Source organism: Triturus cristatus, chromosome 7 (assembly GCF_964204655.1).
Source record: "Triturus cristatus chromosome 7, aTriCri1.1, whole genome shotgun sequence".
Taxonomy (NCBI): Eukaryota; Metazoa; Chordata; class Amphibia; order Caudata; family Salamandridae; genus Triturus; species Triturus cristatus.
In genome coordinates, this window is record NC_140590.1 from 1789289960 (window position 1) to 1789313197 (window position 23238).

Genomic DNA, 23238 nt, shown 5'->3' on the forward strand with positions numbered 1-23238 from the left:
TGCTGAAGAGTACAATAATGCAAAAATGTTGCACTTTGTTTGTATCACTTTTCCATTGCAATCCCATTGCACAATATTAATAAATCGACCCCACCCTATCTGTCACAGTTCTGGGCTGACTGAAGTCCTAAGGAGTTGAAGAGCTGGTGTGGCACTTTTTTGTTTAACCACAATAGACATTGGTGAATGGTTGCTTGTTAAAGGACTAATGTTCTGCTTTGCCAGGAAATGTAGCAGCATTTGTTGACATACATAAACTAAATAACAGAATCGAACACAATGAATGTACACAAAGCAACAGAGCAACACTTTTAAAACATATCAGAGAAAATCACAAAACAACAGTTAAAACAGAATGCGACACAACTACTGGAGCAAAATACAACAAAATCACATTTCAATAATGCACCGCAGGGCTACAGTAGAATGAAAAAACAACAAAACAACATGCCCAAACATTCCCGTCACAAATTACCCCTACGGCATCCTGTCTCTATGCCACCACGGTGTACCAAGCCCAGGCATTGCCCTAACTTACCACCAAGGACATGGAATAGCACCAGTGAAACATGTTTTGTGATCTACCCTCTTGTGTTCCCTACAAAGGGAGGGGTGTGCTAACACCTATAGGCTTTTCTTTCAATCACTGCTTCGCTGCATCCTTGCAGTATGACATGCCTGATGAAGCAAGGCTGTTCATCTTTTCTGTAGAGAAAAAGAAAGCTACTTTGGAAAGCCAGTCTTGATCTGCTGACACATGTAACTGTGCTGCTGTATTGATAAATGTCAGAGCAGTGCAGCTAATGACAGAATACACATGTTGAAATGAGTCTTGCAAGGGCTTGTAATCAGGCTAACCAGGTTAACCAGGTTAACAGGTATCAGTGGTAGAGGATGGTGGCGGCACTTCTGACTCACATTAATCCCCAAATACAGCACGGTGCCTGTTTTACACAATCCAACTAAGGGTTGAACACGAGGGCGGTGGTAAGCAGGACTTGGAAGAGATATTCCCAAGAATGCAGGATCCTATAGAACTCTTACCTTAAAGAAAGGCGTGGCTAACCAATCAGAGCGACATCTTGAGGAACAAAAAGTGAGAAATTGAACATAGGTTTAAAACACGGGGAGAGGCAACATCTATCTAGAAGAAAGCTCTTTGCAAATCAAATGTGGTGTCTAAAAGATGTTAGTCACACATTTAACTGGTCTCATATTTGAGACACCGTTGGGATGGAGTCCTTCTTTTTTGTTTATAAATTGATTCATTTGCTACCTTCACTTGCCCTATGTGGTTTTTGTTCAGACTTCACAGTAAATTACAGAGAAACAAGCAATGACCACAGATTAACACTTTAAAATTAGAACGCAAGCCTGGGGAAGAAAATCAAATTTTCTTTGTGAAGGTACATATCACACCCAAATAAAATATATTTTAATGAAATCTGATTGGATAACCAACATGCTGCAGCAAAACTATTTCAGGCAAGTGGCAGCTTGTTCAATCCTTCTTCCCCTCCCTCGCCTTCCACTGATCCTACACACACCTCTCAATAATCCCTTTCCAAGGTAGCTGTGTCTCCTTGTATCTCCACCACTCGCCTTCCACCACTCTCCCTCCTCTAAACAAGTGCTGCTATGAATGCTTCATCGTGTCCAACGTGTGGTCCGGGGTCCCAGCCCCCAGCTTTAATGCAGTGTGTGGCTCCTGGTGGTCAGCCAGTGAGCACACCAGGCCCAGCAGCAGGATGAGGTGTTTCTGTGGATGTGAAGTGGTTACACGTGTCATTGTCTTTGCAGTGATGCCTTGCTCAGGTTGGAGGTGGTTGGACTGTGGGTTCTGCACTCACCACCCCGGGCATGGCTGCTCACTTTCGCTTCAATGAAGAAGATGTGGAAGCAGCTGCCACAGAGTCTCCTGCTGGTGAACATCTGCACGCCGGGCTGGATGCCCTTTGCCGGCAGCAGAGTTCCAGCAGGCATTGCCAGTCTGGACATAGGCATGCGGCCAAGGTGGGCGAGGACCTGTGTATGGTGGGCTGGACAAGAGAAAGGTGAGGGGGTTATTCTGTCTGACACTGAGGCCATCATTCCAAGGGCCTCACTGTATGAGTGTGGTAATAATGATAGCATGTGCAAAGTGCAATCCATTCCAATGTGGCTTCACCTCTCCAGTCCAATCCTGGTTTTGCAAACTGATCTGTGAAGACGTTAGTTGTTGACATTTGTGAAAGTGCAGTTTCTGTTTTCCCCTAGAATCGAACCTATGCGCTTCCTGCTTTCTACTTGTTGATGGTGAGACCGGATCTATTAAGATGCAAAGCTATCAGCTGTGCAGCAGGTGCAGTGGCACCGGGACAAGGAGCGTGAGGAGCCCACTGCTCCTAGAGACATCTTAAGGATTTTGGGGGGTCCTGAGTCAAACATATTTTGGGGTCCCCTGTTCGGAACATCTTTGAATTTATGCTCAGGTGTCAGCATTGTCTTACCCTCCGGCCAGGTGACTGACAGTGCACAAGGACACTGGTCCACATTCGAAATGTGTTTACGCTTAACATTCAGCAATGGTGACTTTGGGCAATATTGTAACAGAGCACCCGGTCACTAATAATGCTGCAAATAATCTCTGTAACCCCCCTTCATTTCTCATATGTGAGGTTCTGTTTTGATCTAAAATAAACTTTTTGTATGAATGTTGCATGAAACATAAACACAGAGGGGCAGATTTACAAGCCCGTGCGCCACTTTTGCGCTGCCGTTGCGTCACTTTTGTGACGCAGCGGCCGCGCAAAGCTAGCGCCATGCTGCGACAGATTTACAACGTGACGCATCTAGGGAGATGCGTCACGTTGTAAAGCCCTGCGCCTCATTAAACCTGCGTCAGGTTTAATGTATGCAGGGTGGGCGTTACGTCGGAAAAGGCCTCGGAAAAGTGACGCAGTGAAATCTACAAGATTTCACGCAATCACTTTTCCAATGCTGGTGCGTCAAATCCTTACGCCTACTTCAAGCAGGCGTAAGGCGTGACGCACCATGTTAAGGAGATGCCAGGTTGGAACAGTGCTGGAGTTGCGTCGCGCTTGCGACACAACGTCAGCACTGCACCAACCTTACGCCGGCAGATGCATCACGCATCTGCTTGTCTTTGCGCCACGATGCACCGCATTGTAAATGCGGCACATCTGCGGTGGCGCAAGGGCAAACTTGCGTGACGCATCTTCCCTGGCGCATCCCTGCTGATTTGCAGGGATGCGCCAGGGAACGTAAATCTGCCCCAGCGTTTCTCTGCCAAACGTCTCTAACACGACACCCACCCATTCCCCCACATTAAAAATAAATTGAAGGAAAACGTTATTTAAAACAATCTGTTTAAGAATTATTTAAAATCATGGGGGCAAGACTCTCTGCAGAGCAGAGCTGGCTGTCTCAGGGGCCCCTTGAAAGCCTGGGGCCCTGGCCAGCGCCCACTTTGTGCCTTAACACGTCTCTGACTGCACCCCAATTAAAGCCCTGTGTTATTACACAAAAGGGAGGCAGGGTGGCGAGTTTCCTTGCACCGCTGGACAGATGTGCACAAACCTGTGTGCCTACATGTCTACTTTCTTAAAAGTCTCTGTTTTGGTTGCGTTCTTGAAAGGAACTGGCGTTGAAAAGCACGTGTGTGAACTTCTGTCCAATCACATGACTCAGTCACTTCATTTTTACTCAAATGAATAGTCATTCAGAGGAGCGGGCTCTGCCTCTACTGTACTTACATGACCAACTTGATCACCTGGCCCCTGGGTTCATCAGTGTTGACTTGAACATTCTTAGGGAAACATCAAAGAGTCTTTTCCCTGCTGCCCCCACTTTTGTGAAAAGCAGGTGCGTTCTTCCTTTTTGGAATGTTTTCTTTTTTTCCATTGGCCATTAGCTGCACCAACCAGGTATGGTTTCTCTTTTTCTCTTTTATTTTCTCCCGGCCCATGCCCAAACAAGGGCCGGTGTCTGGCTGCATGGGGTGCGCATCCTTTGAAGTGCATTACTGCGGCCCTTCTTAAGTGCGCTGCTGTATTACATCACTGTAATGCAACGGATCCTGCAATCCTTGTACAAATCACATAGCTGCTCAGCTGTAATAACTTACTACAGTTGTGTTCTGACACCGCACTGCATGCGGCCTGCAAGGAGCCTGACTGAAAGGCAGGACACAGAGCATAACAACGAAAACGAACCGTGGCGTTTCCTTCTGTTCTCTTTTCTGAGATGGACAGTGATAAGCAGAATGGAGATATTTATGACAACATGTTTATTTTTCGCACTTTTGAGGTAAATAAACAAACGATAGAAATTCCCTGCATGCTTTTACACATTCCGGGCTGAAGGTTTTTTTTTCAAATCCTCAATTTTATTTTCTTTTACAACAAATATGGAAAAGCCTTTTTGGCGTTTATTTGCACTAGAAATTCTACATATATATATTTCATGTGGGCAAACATGCTACTTCTTTCATATGATATAGCTAGCAGTGTACCATTGATGTGAGTGGTTTGTGGGAATGGGGATTGTGTGACCACGAATTATAAGAATGGAGTCCCCCCTGCCATACATTATAAGGATATTGTAAGTCACTGTGGAGTCTTTGACCTTATGAGTGAACTTAACCTTTGACCACGTTCCTTTATGTGGTCACAAAACATTTCAATGGCTTGCCTTATCCTCCTAATGTATAGCGGGGTCACTTTGTCCCATATGTAATATCACACCAGGTATTACTAATATGCACTTTAATGGGCCATGACAAACGTCTGGCACTGGGATGGGGAAGGCAGTGCAAGATACTGTGGCACTCATTTATGGGGATTCGAAGTAGGGCAGTACAGCAAGTCACCTTGCTTCGCTGCCCTACGTCAAAGCGAAAGGGAAGGAATGCACTAAACCTATACAGTATGGTGCATTTATGTCCTTTCCCCCTGTGCTGGCGTCTTTTCGGCAGCCTAGAACCAACACAGGCACCCTTGCAAAGGTGCATGTGTTCTCGGCAGGATTGTTTCAGTGCAGGAAGGGGCACCTTCCTGTATAGAAACAATCAATTAAACCGTGTTCCTTTTTCTATGTGTGCTGCATGTGTGGCCTCGTGTATGATTTGGTGGTTTGCCCTGCCGGAGCCTCACAAAAAGTGATGTTACAGTGGTGCGAGGGGCTCATGAATAGCCCCCTGTGTTTTTGCCCCACTTCCCTTGTCACCCAGGCGTTTTGACTACTTGAAATGTACAGGTGAAATGTCATGACCTGTGGTGTTGCTGTGATTTTATCACTTTGCATGTCACATAGAGCTGCCCATAATTACAAGCTGCATCAGGATAGCTGGGCCTCCTGAAATCATGCCTGATGTGTCTACTGGGACTCAGGGCCGCCTCTGTTATCTCAACACTTTACCTGCTGGAGCACTGTGAGCAGTTCCCCCTTTGGTTGGGTTTTGACTGTAGGCTTGGTCCTCATTCATGACGTATAATAATTGATAAACATATTTCCATAATGGGAGGAATGAGTGTGGGTTCGAATGGGAGGATTGGGGCCTGTACCCACATTTTTTCTTCAAATTCTTTGCATTCAGCTGCCATGTGTACAACCTGTTGGGGAGTGCAGGGCCCTGAGGATGACCACAATTGGATCCCATGAATTATTGATTTGTTTCCTAATGTGTTTGATAGGCCTCTGGTGTGCAACCTGATTATCAAAGTCAGGATATTGATGGCACTTAATGTCAAAGCCAGAATATTGTGAGTATATTTATCTCATAGAAAGTATGTATTGTTGGCAAGTATACCAGTTTGTGTATTTTCTATAATAATATCATATATTTAAATATCTAAACCTTAATTATTGTTATATCATAATATTATTTTTTTGTATTTTAATTGTATTATTCATATGTAGTTTTTTCATGTTTATTGGAATGCTAAATATGTTTGTGTTTTTGCAGTTTTATATAGTGCAGACTTGTCAGGTATTGGAGTGCTTTACATGAGCAGTGGTTACATCACACAAGATCAAATTCATTTTGGTTGTAGACATGGGGAGACTAAGTGATTTGACCACAATCACGGAATGTTGTGCTGAAGCAGAAACTCCAACCTGGTTCCCCAGTTGCAAAGTCTGCAGCTCTGTGAGTAACACCACATTCTCTCCCCTAAGTGCAACATTTAATCAAGTGGTCAACTGGATAAAAAAACATAAAGATAACAAATAATTTAAAAGTGCTTTGTTGCTATTTGAAAACTCAGAAAATATGTCCTCATTTTTGTTTTTTAGAGCACTAACCATAATTTTGATGCAATTAAGACCCTCTCATATATGTATTTTCTAAAAGAAATGCTCTAGGTATTACAGTTTTGATTACACCAAGATGACATCAGGCGTTCCACACTTTTGTAATAAATGTAGAATGTTAGCAATCTAGTTGTTCATTAGGATACTGTTGAGAGGCAGAGGCCAGGGGCACGGACTCTGAAAATTGAAGGCAGGTAGGAGGGTGCAGAGGCAACAATTTGACCACACTGGGCAGGCAGGAAGGGCAGTGGCAGCACAACAGACTATGGAGAGCAGTGGAAAGGGGGGCAGGGGCACCAAACCAACAATACAGGACTGACAAGAGAGGCTGTGGCAATATAATTGTGGGCAGAAGGAAGAGTCAGTGGTAGTACAACCATACATGTCAACAGACCGGATTCAGCCAGGAAATGTCCAATGTTTTTAAGCTCAAATGGGCTTTATTTGATCTGTCTCCTGTCTACAATCTCATCTTTTTCAATGTAACTCAAAGAGGAAAATCAATACCCTAGTTTTTTTTCAAAATCTACTTCTTACCAAGTTCAAAATGTTCGCAAGTATGGTACATTGGATCATGGAAGGCAGGAGGAATTGGGATAGGGACATGGACTCGGATAACAGAGGACAGGAGGGACATGGAGAGGTGCACCAAACTGACCCTATAGGGCAGACATCCGGGTTTGCAGCAGCACAATACACGACACAGGGCATACGGTACGGGAGTGCAGCACAACAATCCATAGAAAGCAATAGGGAGGGGACAGAACCATGCACATGGACAACAGAGAAAAGATGGGAAAGAGGCAATGGTAGCTAGCTGACCATAATGGACAGACAGGAGCAAAAGCTGCAGCATAACAGACCATAAAGGGCAGGAAGGGCCGGATCAGGGGCATTACAATGGAATAGACAAGCCAGGAGGGAGGGAATAGGGGTCTGTACATGGAAACAGAGGGCTGGGGGCAAGGGGGCAAGGGGGCAGGGCAGGAGCAGCAAGATGACCATGGAGGTCAGGCAGGATGGGCACTAGAAAGAAGACACTTCATGGAGAGCAACAGTGAGACTGTGATGGCATACACACAGATCATGGAGGGAAGGTGGGAGGGGGTCAGGGGCAGCTAGCTGACCATACAGGGAAGGTGGGAGGGGCCGTGGCAGCACAGAAGACTATGCATGGCAAGTGGGTGGGTTAGTGGCAGCACAATGGCTATGATGGGCGAGAAGGAGGGTGCAGGGGCATGCACAAAGGACCATGGAGGATAGAAGGGAGGGTCAGGACCTGGGCACAGACAAGATAGTTCAGGGGATGGGGCCACACAACAGACCACACGGGGCAAGCAGGAGAAGCAGTTGCAGCACAACAGACCAGGTAGGGCAGAAGGGTGTGGCAGTAAACTGGACCATGGAGGACAGGAGAAAGGGGATAGGGGCATGGAATGTGACAGGCAGGGTGGAGGTAGCAGGGACAGGTTTTAGTCATCTGACAATGCTAGACAGGTGGGAGGGGAGTGGCAGCTCAACAGAACACTCAGAGTAGATAGGAGTGGCAGGTCCATGGAACATGGTGGGCAAAAAGGATGGAGCAGGGGCATGCACAAAGACATTGGAGGGCAGGGGGAAGGAGAATAGGGGCAGCAAGCTAAGCACAGAGGCTAAGCAGGAGGTCAATGATGGGGCATAGAATTGGGCAATGGAGGGCAGGAGGAGTGGACTGGTACATCATGCTAAATGGAGGGCAGTGGCAGCACATCAGACCATGTATGGCAGGAGGGAGGAGGCTAGTCCATGGATTCAGACAACAGAGGATAGGGAGGAGGTGGATGGGGCAGCAAGCTAACTGTTCAGAGGAGGCGGAAGGCCAGTGGCAGAACAACGGCCACACAGGGCTGTAATAAGGGAGCAGGGACATGGACTTGGACAATGGATGGCTAGGAGGAGGGAAGGCAGGAGCAGCAAGCTTGGGTGGGGGCAGCACAATGACAGGCCCTGCTTCCAACCCCCGACCATCCATTGTGATATGCATTTTACAGCGACGGTATAGTTAGACTCAGATTTCACTCATGCACAACCAGTGAAATTCAGCAGCTATAGTTAACTGAGCTAACTATATCTTACGCTCCCGCAATGTACTGCTAATGACCTCAGACATTACATCATTCATGACATGGTCAGTTACATCACTCATGACATCTCTAATGAGCTGTGAATGGAATGGAACTATAATCGCTAGAACTTTATTTAGGGATGTATATTAACACCCCTTTTTTTCCTTTTCTTTCATGTAAGAACCATTATAATACGCAACATGCACAGATTAATATGGCCGATAGCCTTTCACTTTAAAGTAATATGTAGTCCGTTGTTTATGTTGGTGTTTGCAATTCTAAGTATGTTTATTATGAATAAGTCACGTTGACGAACATACAGGTATGGCTGTCACGGGGCAAGATATGCTGAAATGACATGGTGTGCGTATTAACACTTGTTTTCTTTTCTTATTGTATCAATTCCTGAATTTTCACATCGTGACCAAGCCAATATGGCCACCAGCTTTTTGGACTAAAGTAATGCACTGCTGATGACATCACATATTACATCAATCATGACATGGTCAGTGACATCACTGATGACATCACTGATGACATCTCAAATGACATCACTGAGGACATCATCTACGTGATCATCTGATGCACCTCCTCACACCCTAAAATACAGACTACCATTCTCGAAACCATAGACACACCAATACTAGTACAGCTACAATATTTTGTGCACTATGCATGCAGACCTCTAATCAGAAACATAGATTTGATACAGTCTTTTAAATACTCAATTAGTACCTATGCAGTCTAGGAATCCTTCTGTCTGTCCCATGCACTTCTCCATTCAACCATACAGCACTATCTACGTATCCAATCACTCTGCCAATGACTAAGCACTAATACATTTAGCATGCACTCTCTTTGCAGCACTGAAATTACTCCAGTTATTAGTCATATACTTAAGGAATGGCCTAGCCACTAACACAAGTGCAGGTGCAATATGTTGTACACTATGCATGCAGACCTCTAGCCAGCTACATACTATTGATACACTCTTCTAAATACCCAGTTAGTACCTATGCAGGCTAGGAATCCATCTGTCTGTCCCATGCACTTCTCCATTCACCCATCCAGCACTATCTACGTATCCTATCACTCCACCAATAACTAAGCACTTATAAATTCAGCATGCACTTTCTTTGCAACACTGAAATTACTCCAGTTATTAGTCGTATACTTAAGGAATGGCGTAGTCAAAAACACAAGTGCAGGTACGATATTTTGTACACTATGCATGCACACCTCTAACCAGCTACAAACTATTGATACACTCTTCTAAATACCCAGTTAGTACCTATGCAGTGTAGGAATCCTCCTGTCTGTCCCAAGCATTTCTCCAATCACCCACCCAGCACTATCTACTTATCCTATTACTTCACCAATACCTAAGAACTTATAAATTCACTATACACTCTCTTTGTAATACTGTAATTATTCTATTTACTAGTCATGAACTTATGGAATGGCCTTGCTACTAACACAAGTACATCTATAATATTGTGTGCACTATCCAAGCAGACCTCTAATTAGCTACATACTATTGATACACTCTTCTAAATACCCAGTTAGTACTCATGCAGTGTAGAAATCGTCCAGTCTGTCCCATGCACTTCTTTAATCACGTATCTACCACTAGCTACTTATCCTATCACTCCACCAATACGTAAGCACTTATAAATTAAGTGTTTACTCTGTTTGCAGCACCGACATCATTCCAGTTACTAGAGGTATTCTTATAAAATGACCTAGGCACCAACAGACGTACACATAAAATATTCTGTGCATAATCCCTACAAATCTCTAAGCAGATACATACTATTGGTCCACTCCATTAAATACTGAAGTAGTACCCATGCAGCGTAGGATACCTCCTGTCAGTCTCATGCAATTCTTCAATCACCCATCCAGCACTATGTTCTTATTGTATCAGTCTGCCAATACCTTAGCACTTATGGGGCAGATTTACAAGTACCCTGCGCCACCAGTACGTCACTTTTTGTAACGTAGTGATGGCGCCAGGCACTCCTTCATATTTACAAGGAGAGGAAAAGCCACCCTGCGTGGTTTTTCCTCTCCTTGTAAATACGGCCCCTTCATACACAGAACTTTGCGTTGAAGGGGCGTCCCATAGGTGTTGCTGTGGGTGTTCCCACGCAACACCCATAGAACAAGACACATCTCCAGATTTATGAGAAATCATAAATCTGGAGATGTGTGTGAATGCTGCGCCATCCTAGAGTTGGTGTAGCAAGGCGCAACGAGGAGAATTGTTTTAATTTCTCCTCATTTTTTCCTCTTTCAATGCATGCTGCATTCCACAGCATACACTGAAAGAGGAAAACGCCCGTACTGATTGTTTTTGTGCAGGAAGGTGTCCCTTCCTGCATAAAAACAATCTCCACACAACACAGACATCCTTGCACCATGGTGCAAGGGTGCCTGTGTCACCGCATGGCTGCAGTTTGTGCAGCAGTGCAGAGGGAAGCACAGAGTAGCAACATATTCATGTACATATGTCACATTCCTGTGCTTCGGAAGTGCCACTGTGCAGTGCAGCTAAAGAGCTTGCAGTGTCACGCTACAGTACTTCCTCATAAATCTTCACCTATAAATTCACCTTACACTACTAATGCATTCTTTCAATCAATCATGCTGTATACATATATTCAACCAAACTGTCACACATTACCTTGCAATTATAGTTCTTTCTTTAACCAGATAAGGTAGTTCTGATACAAACTTTTTTTTTTGTTCTTTTGTTCTTTTTTCTTTTGTATTTTTTTGAATTTTTTTTTTTTTTTCCAAAAATGAACAAAAAAAGAACGAATAAAACAGGAAACATTTGGAATTACTTCTCATTCCTAAAACAAAAAAATTAACAATGATTGTTGCGTTGCGCAGCACAAACTGCATCCACCGAAGCATATAAGTTTCTTACACTTCAAGCAGTGTTGCTTGAGAAAGGCGAATTCTGGCCTAATGTCCATTGCAGGTGTTCCTGAGGACACTCCAGATGTACTTGCCAAAACAGGTGAGGGGTTCAAAGCAGCTCGCCCCATTTCCTCCCGAGCAAGATTGAGAGGATGTGTGGTCCGGAGATGCTTGTACATAGAAGCAGTGCCACAAGAGTATTTTATTTCACTGCCTCTTGACAGGACTCGGTCACAAATTTTGCACGTCACCTTTCTCGCATTTACTTTCTTCTCTCCAGGTGGAAAAGTGAGGAATTTCCACACGACAGATTCCGGCCACTGTGGATGTGGTGCCTCCTGCAAGAATGCTTCTTCAGAAGATACTTCCTCCTGCTGCTGCTGCTGTCCAGATGCCATTTTGTTTGTTATTTTTTATAAAATACCAAAAAAAACAAGCAAAAAGGGTTCTTGTAGGTAAAGAGATGTCTCTCTAAAGATGCTCCAACAAGAATGATTAAAATGAGTGGGGTACTTCAATGGTTACAGTGGGAAATGTTATGAACCAATGAAATCTTTTTTTTGAGGTCACATGGGATCCACGCACTCTGCGCTCATGAAGCACGCACCCGACGCGACTTGGCGAAAATATATTTAAAAATAATATAAGTTTATTATAAGTACAAATATACTATTTTTATGAATATCTTAGATAGTCTCTTGCCCTAATATGTATATTAAACACACATACATATAATTTTAGAACGTAAAATTTTTTTGTGGGAGTTGTGCACCCCAGCACGTATATGACGTCACGCGGGACCCGCCACCGCGCAAGCGTCGCGTACCGTAATACGCATGTGTCGCAAATGCAGGGGAGCAGGAGTCACGGACTGGTCGCATACCAATCGCGCACATCATGTAATTTTAAATGTATATGATGTAACTGAAAAACACGCAGCCGTCACACACCGTACCCGGATCCTTCATGACGTTTCTAAAATGAAAGCTAGAATCCGTGCACCCACTGTGATGTGTACGCTTTGGGTGTGTGACTCCAAAAAAAATTAGAAAAATAAAATTAGAAAAGAAAATAATATAAATATATTAAAAGAAAAAAAGAAAACAAAAAAATTAAACTATATTTCAGTTTTAATTTTTTTTAGTTTTTTTTGCAATTTTCAGAAAAATATATAATGTTATTTAATGAATAAAATATTTATAAATAAACAGTTACAAAACTGTAGAAAATCAGTACAAAAAAATAGGTATAACTACTATTGCACTTAAAAATTAGCATTTAAAAAACCTTTGAAATTCACTGAAAAAACCATAGGTTTCAGAGACGTTATTGTTAGAAATTAGCATTTAAAAAAGCTTAGAAATTCACTGAAAAAACCTTAGGTTTCAGAGACGTTATAGTTAGAAATTAGCATTTAAAAAACCTTAGAAATTCACAGAAAAATCCATAGGTTTCAGGGGTGTTATAATTAGCTGGACATTTCACTCGTACAAAACATAGAAATTCCTCCGTTATAGTTAGTTCTGCTAACTATAACTCACGCGCCCACAATGCACTGCTGATGATGTCACATATTGCATCATTCATGACATGGTCAGTGACATCACTGATGACATCACTGATGACATCTCAAACGGCAGTCAAAACAGAAATCCCCTTTGGGTATCCTTATAAGCCAAATCACATACACTAAGGGCCATATGTAGATAAATTATATTTACCGATTCATAAATACCGAATTTTACCGAATCGGTATTTATGAATCGTATGTAGGTAAACATTCGGTATAAATTACCGAATCGGTAAAATTCGGTAAATGAATACTGAATCCACAATACCGGCCGGAATCATGAAGCGGTATTTACCGAATCAGTAAATACCGAAGTGGTATTTACCGATTCGGTAAATACCGAATCGGATTTTACCGAATCGGTAATTCAAATATACATCACTTGAGGAATCAGCCAATCCTGTGCAAGGCCAACCAGGAAGTGGCCACACCCAGGCAGGTGCACACAATCATCAGACTCTGGAGAGGCTGGTAGTGCAGAGCAGAGCAACAGAGCCAGTGCCTGATTGTGAACAACAAACTGACACAATGTCCAGCCAGGAGACAGAGAGAGATGGAGGGGAAAGGAGGAGAAAACAAAAATTCAGCCCAAAGGAACTGCAGGTACTTGTGGAGGAGGTGGTCAAGCAGCACCAGAAGCTGTTCGGAAAGCAGTCCCTGCAAGTGGCTGAGTCCGAGAAAAGGAAATCTGGCTGGGAATCCAGGCGCAGGTGACTGCAATAGGAGTGACCCCCTGGGACATAGACGTGCTGAAGAAGCGGTGGTACGACATCCGTATCGTCACGAAGAGGAAGATGGCGGAACTGAAGAAAGAGGCCAGCCGGACAGGAGGGGGAAGGAACATGGCACCTGCCCTGACAGAATTTAAGGAGCTCGTGGAGTCAACAATTGAGCCCGAGAGTGTCGTGGGGATTGGGGATGCAGACAGCTCTGCCAGAGCCGCCACCAAACACGGTAAGACGTATGCACAGCAATGTGGCCCCCCCTACCCCTATCCCAACTCCCCAATTGGGCAATGAGAATCCCACTCCAGTACAGGTGTTAGTGCATACTAGCAATGCATTATGGGAGATGTAGTCTCTGAAACCCCAAACATGAGAAGAATAGCACAGAACAACAAGGCATGTTCCACACATTAGCGAAAAGCAGGCAGAGGACAATGAGAGAGTGTTTTAGAAATGCATTGTGATGCTAGCAATGCAGGGCTTCAGGTACACTGAGCTGATGTTGCATTTCTGTCCACAGACGATACTTTGCGCAGGACTGAACATGAGAAGGGAGAGAGGGCACCCCGGAATGACAGCTCAGAGAAGGCCAACACAAGTTCTGGGCAGAGATCAGCACCACAGCCAGCCTCACCACCACAGCCAGCCTCACCACCACAGCCAGCATCGCCACCCCAGCCAGCATCGCCACTCCTGCTGGAGTCACCGGCATCAACACCACCTGCATTGCTCAGGTCGAGGAGGCGTGCTGCTTCCAGGTTAAATGTCTCGGAGTCCTCATCTGAAGATTCGAGGGGGGCGGAAACATCCACTGTGCCACTGGATGGTAGCCATGCCAGTGTGCCCTCTGCCTCTGAGGGAGCACACACAGGTGCCAGACGTCGCCGCAGGGCTCGGGTGCAAAGTCATTGGCATCACTGTGTGGGTCAGCACCGACTCATCATCAATTTTGCGCAGATTTGAACTGGTGCATCGCCCCTTGTTGTGTGGATCGGAACCAGCACACTGCTGCTTTTGAGTTGCTCAGAGACACTCTCTGCCTTCAGTACCAGCACTGCATGAAGCTCATCTATGAAAAAAGTCCTTTCATCTCCATTGATGACAACTTCTGATCTAAAGAAACAGGGACATAAAGTAATTCCAACTATCATACTTCTTCACCTGGACTCTGCCATCTGTGAGTCTATCCTACCAAATGGTGCCACACCAGTGCTGTATCGAGGGAAGTCGACCTAAGGTGTTTGCTCAGCAGACCCAACTCATCATCACTGCTACAGAGATGGAACAGGCACATTGCCATCACTGCATGGGTCAGCACTGACTCATCATCAATTTCACGCAGATTTGAACGGGTGCATCGCCCCTTGTTGTGTGGATCGGAACCAGCACACTGCTGCTTTTGAGTTGCTCAGAGACACTCTCTGCATTCAGTACCAGCACTGCATGATGCTCATCTATGAAAAGTCCTTTCATCTCCATTGATAACAACTTCAATATTGAGGCTGATACTCCACATCGCTGCAACCCGCTAATTGGAGCAGATGCATTATAGCTGTTGTGCAACCAGGGACAGCACATGACTCCCTTTTTCACTCAGCAGCATCCCCGTTGACAGGATCTTTGATGTTGACGCAACCCAGACAAAGGTACTTTTGCTCACCAAGCCCAATCTGTAAAACTGGGGGATGAGTAAATAATAATTTTTTGTCTGCATTTTTTTAGGTGATTTCCACAACAGAATCAAGACTATAACAAAAAAGGGAACATGACAAAAAAGATTATGAACCTCAATTGATAATCTTTTAACTTAATATTGGAGGTGGACCAATTCAGGTCTCTACTTCCAATATGGTGCTCGAACCTTGCCATTAATGAAATAGCCATTAACCTTGGTTCTTAGTCTTTTTTTCATGTTCCCTTTTTTGTCATAGTCTTTTTTCAGTTGTGGTAATCACCTCAAAAAATGCTCACAAAAAATTATTATTTACTCATTCCACAGTTTTACAATGCCACTAATTTAATTTAAAAAAATGTCCAACTCTTAAAATGATCCTCCCAAAATGGTGCGGACAAAGTTCCAAAACTAGGCCGCCATTTTCTTACAACCGCAGTCTAGTCTTTACTCCCATATGAGCATGACTGGGCTTTTACCCGCCAGTATTTAAACAACATTGGGCTGAAGACACGCTAATATGCGGTTTGCCCGGGCACGAGTAGGTGTTATTGACAGAGGAGCGCTAAGACCTTTTCTTCCCTGACAGGAACCCAGGATCCCTGATAAATGCTTGTTTTTTTCCTCCAGACCACGCTATGGGGAATAACTAACCAGTATTTCTTATTCACCCATGGCCCCTTTCTTGACTTAAATACTTTATATACATTCTTCTAAGGTTACTACAAGCCTCTCCACCCTGGTAGTCCATGAGGCACAGCGTTGCCAAAACAGAGGTATGTTCTTACAAATTGTGAACAGTATGTTTATAAGTTTGTTTTGTCTTGTAATGTTTGCTCAAGAGTGTTTCTTTCTTTTCACCAATTTTTAAAAAAACTTAACAATGCTTTCTCACAATAGAGTAGTCCGATGTGTTCCAAGGTGTCACATTGGATACAAGCATTAATTAAATATACTTTTTACTACTAAGGGCACCGACACAAACTATAGAGGAACACATTGATTGAAGCACTGCATATGAGAGGTGGGCAGGCAATATGTACTAATCTCTTTGTCACTTTATCTCCTTGAACAGATACTACAAGTCTGATTTCAACCGTATGTATTTAATTCTGGTGCTCACACATTAGGTGTGCATCTGTTCTTAATTATATTATTTCTTGAGGATAGGATAGATTTTTCTCACGGAGTGGTATGCATGGGGGCTGGTCCCCATGTGGTCCTGAAGAAGAGGTTTAGGGGACACCTCGAAACATGTCGACCAAATACTAGGGATAGTATACACATAACAGTTACACTTCCTCCCTACTATTTACCTCTTTTTATCCATACCAACTAGGAGCAGGAATAAATCAATCGCTCACTAGCTAGGTATTTTTTAGCATCACCATCACCACTCCCCCAAACACTGCACTACACACTTTTTCACAAAAAGCGCTCCTACGTAGTTCCGCAAGTTGTAGCATGCCCCAGAAAGTAGCTGTCTGGGATGGCCCTAATGATGGAGCATGTCACCTCGGGGCAACCCTTGGTGAGTGAGGGAACTCAAGAAGAAAATGTTCTCTTCTTAGATTCAGGGCATTTTTTCGCACATTTAGCGGAAGCCCTTCCCTTTGGTTAGGTTCTCTGATCTGTCATTTACAGATTTGTTAATAACTATACAGTCTGGAGGATGAACCTAAAGTCTACCTCCATATCTCCCTATTTTTGTTTTTAGCATAAATACTTTACACATTGCCTCTAAGTTATGCCTGCCTACTTGTGTGCTACGCTACCCAGGGTTAAGCACGGGGTAATTTAGTGAGTTTTAGTGGTTCAGCCTGCTAGGAATTGTGGTTGTTACTTGATCAGGGGTCACACCCCGGTCAACAAGCAATACCAAATCTCACAAGTGCATTATCAAGTAGCCAAAAATGAAAACCACATTATGTGATTCTCAATAGGGGCGTTCTGCCCTGATTTACTTTTCTTAATATCCATTCAACTGTGCCTGAAATCTGTTTAAATGGGGCTGTGTACGTAAGACAACATAGTGCAAGGTGAGATGTCTTTGTACTGCAAAGAGGTCTAATAAGTGACCATGGGAGTTTATTGTTTCAGCACTTCAAAGGAGGATTTTGAGACTTTGGACATTGAAGCATGTGATCTATGAGATATTGAAAACCTTCGTCAATCTCACAGATGTGACATCATGCAGTTGAGTAAGAGTGAAGAGGCAACAAGGGATTGGTTTAGGGTAGTGATCAATGGCCTGCTAGCCTGTCCTCTTTAAAACCCCTTGTTGCACCTACTGTTCCTAAGTTAACCATTAAAAGGAGAGACAAAGAAAATAGAATATTACCTACTTTACCTGTGGAGAAGATCCCAGAATAGCTGTTCTATCTTTCACATGAAACACCCTGCTATAAAAGTAGTGGATCATGTTTCCTGAGGTAACTCCATGGCAGTTTGGAGATTTGGTCTGCTCTGGAAGACAAAACATGGTGTGTTGTCTACTCATGGAATCTGAACAGAGACAGTTGCAGCACCTTAGAAGGAGTGCCAGTTGTCTGGAGAAAATGACAATTAACTGTCATAGTATTAGAGCACTGTAAACTTCCAGTGAATGACAGATGGAAGGGGCGAGCATCATCTGTCAAACACACAGCTGTAAGACTTCACCCTCACCCATCAGAACTTTTACTGCAACCATATTTGATTTTCTGTGACTATGAAATCTATATGTGTGAGATTGATGTTGGCTCTGCAAATGCAGGTACCTTGTTCAACCAGCTTGATTGTTTGTACTTCTGAAAATGATTCAAAATTGAAATTTAAACTATTTGACTATTTCAAACTCTAGCATCTTTTTGATCCTTGTATTTACATGTCATCCATGTTTGGTCCTTAGGTCTTTTTAAACCTTTCTGGGGGAACATTTTCTAAGGCCACTAGCCTTTTCCCATTGATTATCATTGACTGGCTGTTTTATCATTATTTCTTCTAGGGATTTTAATATCTACTTGTCATATTTTTGTTCATTTGGCTTATAACAACGTATCTTTTATATGTAGTTTAATTTTGAAATTCAATTTATTAATTTCCTTACCTATAATGTTATTTGGCTTGTTTTCTTGGACATCATAATTTACAAGTGTCAAGGTTTGTCAAAGTGCAAAAGGAAAGGTAAACTCTAACATTTGGGAAAATGCATTGTGCATGTTTGTATGTAAGTAAGTAGTTTATTAACCGTGCGAATACTTAAAATCTTGACTATATAAATCACATAATCAACACCCCTCCGCCCCAGCTCTGGCCACCCTCAGTGCCTCCCATCCCTTGAAGTTAAAAAGAACCATGCTTGCATGGACACCAATTATTGCTTGGACCCTCCTTAATCCTACAAGCAAGAAAATACATTTTAATTGTGCTAATTTTTCCTTAACAAATGTTTAAAACTGTGGGTCTTTCTTTCTGGGCAAAATGGATGTTCAGTCAGCGCTCACAACAATTTAGTGACTTTACCCCAGAATGCCATGACAGGCAGATTCTGTACAACTTGACTCTTGATATTCTTATAAAAGTGTAACCATTAAAATGTGTTTATGGATACTGACCTCTATCTTGGTTTCATGCAGTCACATATTTTGCTTCATTCTTTTCTTTGCATCATGCTTTGTGAATTGTGTTGTTTTGCTTTTTTTTTTCTCTTCCGGGAGCGCTGACTTTGATCAAAATGTGCTGCTAAGTAGAGCTTTTTTCTAGACCTGGGCTAAATTAGAAGTATGCTGGAGTAATTGGCATAATATTGGTAGTTTTGTGTAACAAAATTAATGCAAAATAACCAAGACAATGCTATTTCAACACGTTACATAATTTCAGGAGAAATTTTATTGTCAGATGTAATGATCAGGTCAGCTTTTTAATGCAAGCAACTTTTCAGGTATATTTTTTAAAGGGGCAGACCGTTCCAATGATCTTTGAGTCCAAATGCCAACAGCAGTGTTTTGAATGTGAGCAGCAGTTCTCTTAATGTGGGCAGTCAGCAAACATTTCAGATAGATATTTTACCCATATGGATCGTTCGGGTAATTTTTTGTGTGCAAAATTACAAATCTGAATGGGAGCAGCAGTGTTTTGAATGTGAGTAACTGGAAGTCAAACCAATATTACATTTTTAACCAGATTTTTTACCTGAGCAGGCCTGTTGGGTAATTTTTTGAATGTGAGATGTATTTTTACATAATTAAGCTACGTGAAATTATTTGAGAAACACCTACCTGCATTTTTTAGTAACAGTGAAAAATCACTGATGCATTTGTTACTGTTAGGAGAAATGGACTAAAGAATTAATGGAGAGAGCTAATTTGGAAACTGTCATGAAGCACACGTACTACAAGCACATGTTGAAACAAACTACAATGTGGAGGCATGGGTCCATGCAGAAGCAAACTCCTCTCACCCTGTGATGCTTGTTTGAATATTTACAATAGATTCCCACTGAATTAAATGTTTGACCTTTTCTTTTCCTGCTTATGATTGCAATAAGCAAATTGTTGATTTTTTGTGTATACTCTGACACTGATTTCTACTTTCACACATACTACAATTTATCTCATGCAGTTTTAAACTTCTTATGCTTAATCCTGCATGTTTAGCAGGTGTCAGCAATAAAGGGGAAACTCTTGTGGAAAACAAACATCATCAGAAATCGTATAGTCCTACAAGTAATTGTCTTCATTAAATTACTTTTGCCAGCTTGCTTAACCTTTTGCAAATGCACAAAATGTGTGAATCTTCACTTTCCTTGCAGCATTTCAAAACTATTTAAATGAGGCCAGTGTGCACTCATAATTTCAAATGGGACCCTATGTCATGTTAAATATCAAAACAGTATGATATCTTACTATCTCCATACATGGAAGGCTGCCACTAAACATATCTAACAGAGGCCTCCCTATGACTTTGTAAAAGGATTATACCAGACTCGCTTCCCCCAGTTTGACATTACAGAACAAATTGGAACAGCGTTCACCACCCCATTATATAAACCTTCTAAGTGTTTGTGCGGGGATCCTCCCTTTGACAGAACTCACTCAGAATAACTGATATATGAGACTGAGATATTGTGTCAAACTTGTAAGGTAATTCTCATAATCGAGACTAAATACTTGTGATTGTGTTTTTATGTGTTTTTTAAACTTAATGTTTCAGTGGACATGTTTTTTTATTTGTATGTATACATGCTTATTAACAGTTTTGAAATGGTTGTTATGAGTATTCAGTAAGATTTCTTCCTGTAAAACAAAAGCTTAAAACTGGAAGCTGTGATACATTTGCTGGATAGTGTAAGACATTTTCAACAGGCTCTATATATTTACTACTACAGCTTACTTGTACGCCTTGTATATTTTTCTTTTTTTCACAACTTAATCTCTTCAGACATAAAGATTGGTGTGTTGGAAACTTGTGACAAAGCATTAAGGCCCATACTTGTCATTTTTTAACGCAACGCAGAAAGCCACCCTGCTGCTCTGCGTGACAGGGCAGTATTTAATGTTACATAGCGCATTCCTGTCTTTTCCTAGCACTGGTGCACTTTTGGTTGCCTAAGCATGTTTGTTTTTGTGCAGAAAGTTACACCTTTCTGCACAAAAACAATCCAGTGCAGCATTTTCTCCTCATTATGACTCACCTGAAAAGGCGCAGCATTTTGACTCACCCCCAGGTCTACCCTAATGTTAAATCTGGGAATGCGCCAAAATCTATGGGTAGATATGTGGAAGCAACCACTCTCTACTCATGGAATCCCTCAATGGGGCAGAGTAAATCAAGGCAGCGATTTGTGCTGCCATGCCTTACTCTACTTTTATCAAGCCATATAAGGCCACACAAGGTGGCCTTGTATGACTTCATAAATCTGTGTCGCTCTTGTGCCCCCTTGCAGGGTGCAAAGGCGATGCAAAAGCATGATATATATACCCCTGACTGTTCTCTTCACTGAGTGTCTCCTGATCTTCATTTGAGTGATTTATGAGAACTCTTTTCCACAACAGGGAAAACATAATGATCTCTACAATTTTTCATTCATGTGTTAAGAAACTATTGTACAATCATTTTGTTTCCAACAAGCAAACATCCATCTGCAAAATTACATGACAGCAAATTAAAAGTTTTCTTGTATTCATTTTTGTTTTTCTTTATTTTAAGATAAATCAACTTTACTGGACAAATGGAACCGTCAAATCAAACCTCACGTGACAAATTCTTAATTGTTGGGTTCTCAGATTTTTCAGAGATACAAGTTCCACTGTTTGTTGCCTTTGTACTAGTTTACCTCACAACATTGACTGGAAATTGTCTTATAATGTTAATAATATATTCAAACCCTTGTTTGCAAACCCCAATGTATTTCTTCCTTACACATTTGTCCTTTATTGACATCTGTTGTTCCTCAGTTATATTCCCAAAAATGTTGGCCCAGTTCTTCCTGGAGGAGAATTACATTTCTCAAACCCAATGTCTGCTGCAAATATATATATTTGGGTCTATGATCTCCACAGAATTTCTTCTGCTCTCAGTCATGGCTTATGATCGCTACGTTGCCATCTGCCATCCCTTACGTTACAAAACAATCATGAATGAGACTGTTTGCATCCATCTGTCTGTTGCATGCTGGCTTGTTGGCCTCCTGGATCCAATACCACATACAATATTAATATCCCAGCTGTCTTTCTGTGGGTCACATACAATCAATCACTTCTTCTGTGAAGTGACTGCCATAATGAAGCTTTCTTGCACCAGCACTAGCACTATAGATGCACTTACCTACATATTGGGTGCTGTTGTGTTCATAACTTCATTTATTTTAATCATTACATCTTACCTCAAGATCATCTCAGTCATTCTGAAAATTCAGTCTGTTGTGGGGCGGCGGAAGGCTTTTTCTACATGTACTTCCCACATTACTGTAGTTATTTTATTTAGTGGATCCCTCTCTTCTACCTATATCCGACCAACATCTGCATATTCAATAAAAGAAAGCAAAATGTTGTCACTGTTTTATATCGTTGTTATTCCAATATGTAACCCTATCATATACAGTCTGAACAACACAGAATTTAAAAATGCGCTAAGAAAGAAAAACAATACTGCATAGCAAAACGTAATAGGTCAACAGAGAACAAATAAGTTGTTTTCATTTGAAATTGTGTCCAGTGACTGGGGGGTGTTGAAAGCCTTAAACAACAAGTTCTCAAGAAAAAGACGGAATTTGTTTTTTAAAAATTTGTACTTGTGTACTAACCGTTTAGGGATAGTTGCAACTAACAACACAATAAAGTTTTTAATTTTAAACTGGGATATGTGTTTGTTGTGTTCATTGACCTTGTTATGATACTGTCTATATATTCAATGTTACTGCTTCCCAGCACTTCTTGAATGTGTTCCCTTATCCTGCCATTTCAATTGTCAAGACATTAAGGGCCCGATTGCATGTTTGGTGGCCCTTGAGCGAGCTGCAGCACCTCCCCGCTCCTGGATGGACGGCCAAACAGGGCTGTCTCTTGCCCTCCAGATTATGAGTTTTTCATGGTTTTGCCAGCAGGTAGTGCGGCTGTCCTGCGGCAGTGCCTTTCAAAGGGACCTATCAATGCCCTTGAAAGGAACCACTGCAGGACGGCCACAGTGTGTTCAAGCACAGCATATGCCCTCCTGCATGCACCCCCATGCATGGGGCACAAGGTGGCCATGTAGGAGCACCTTTGTTTCGTGACGGACAGCAGTTTCATGGAGGAAGAACCTCTACAACATTGCTGATGGTCCTGAAGCATGTAATATGCGTGGCAGTGCTGCAGCTGCACCGCCAGCATATTGTGTGCCCCTGACCACCACATGATGCAATGGAATGTGGTTCTCTGGCGGTTGCAACGGTGCAATGGCTGTCCC

At 42.5% G+C, this 23238-nt stretch overlaps 1 protein-coding gene across 1 annotated transcript; it reads left to right on the forward strand.

Moving 5' to 3' along the window:
• Window positions 1-1860: 1860 nt before the first annotated feature.
• On the forward strand, window positions 1861-22450 carry LOC146813134 (olfactory receptor 5J3-like). The gene is made up of 3 exons (XM_085615270.1): window positions 1861-2054; window positions 16388-16410; window positions 21579-22450. Exons 1-3 carry the CDS (start codon window positions 1861-1863, stop codon window positions 22448-22450), a joined length of 1089 nt encoding a protein of 362 aa, XP_085471396.1.
• Window positions 22451-23238: the final 788 nt, after the last annotated feature.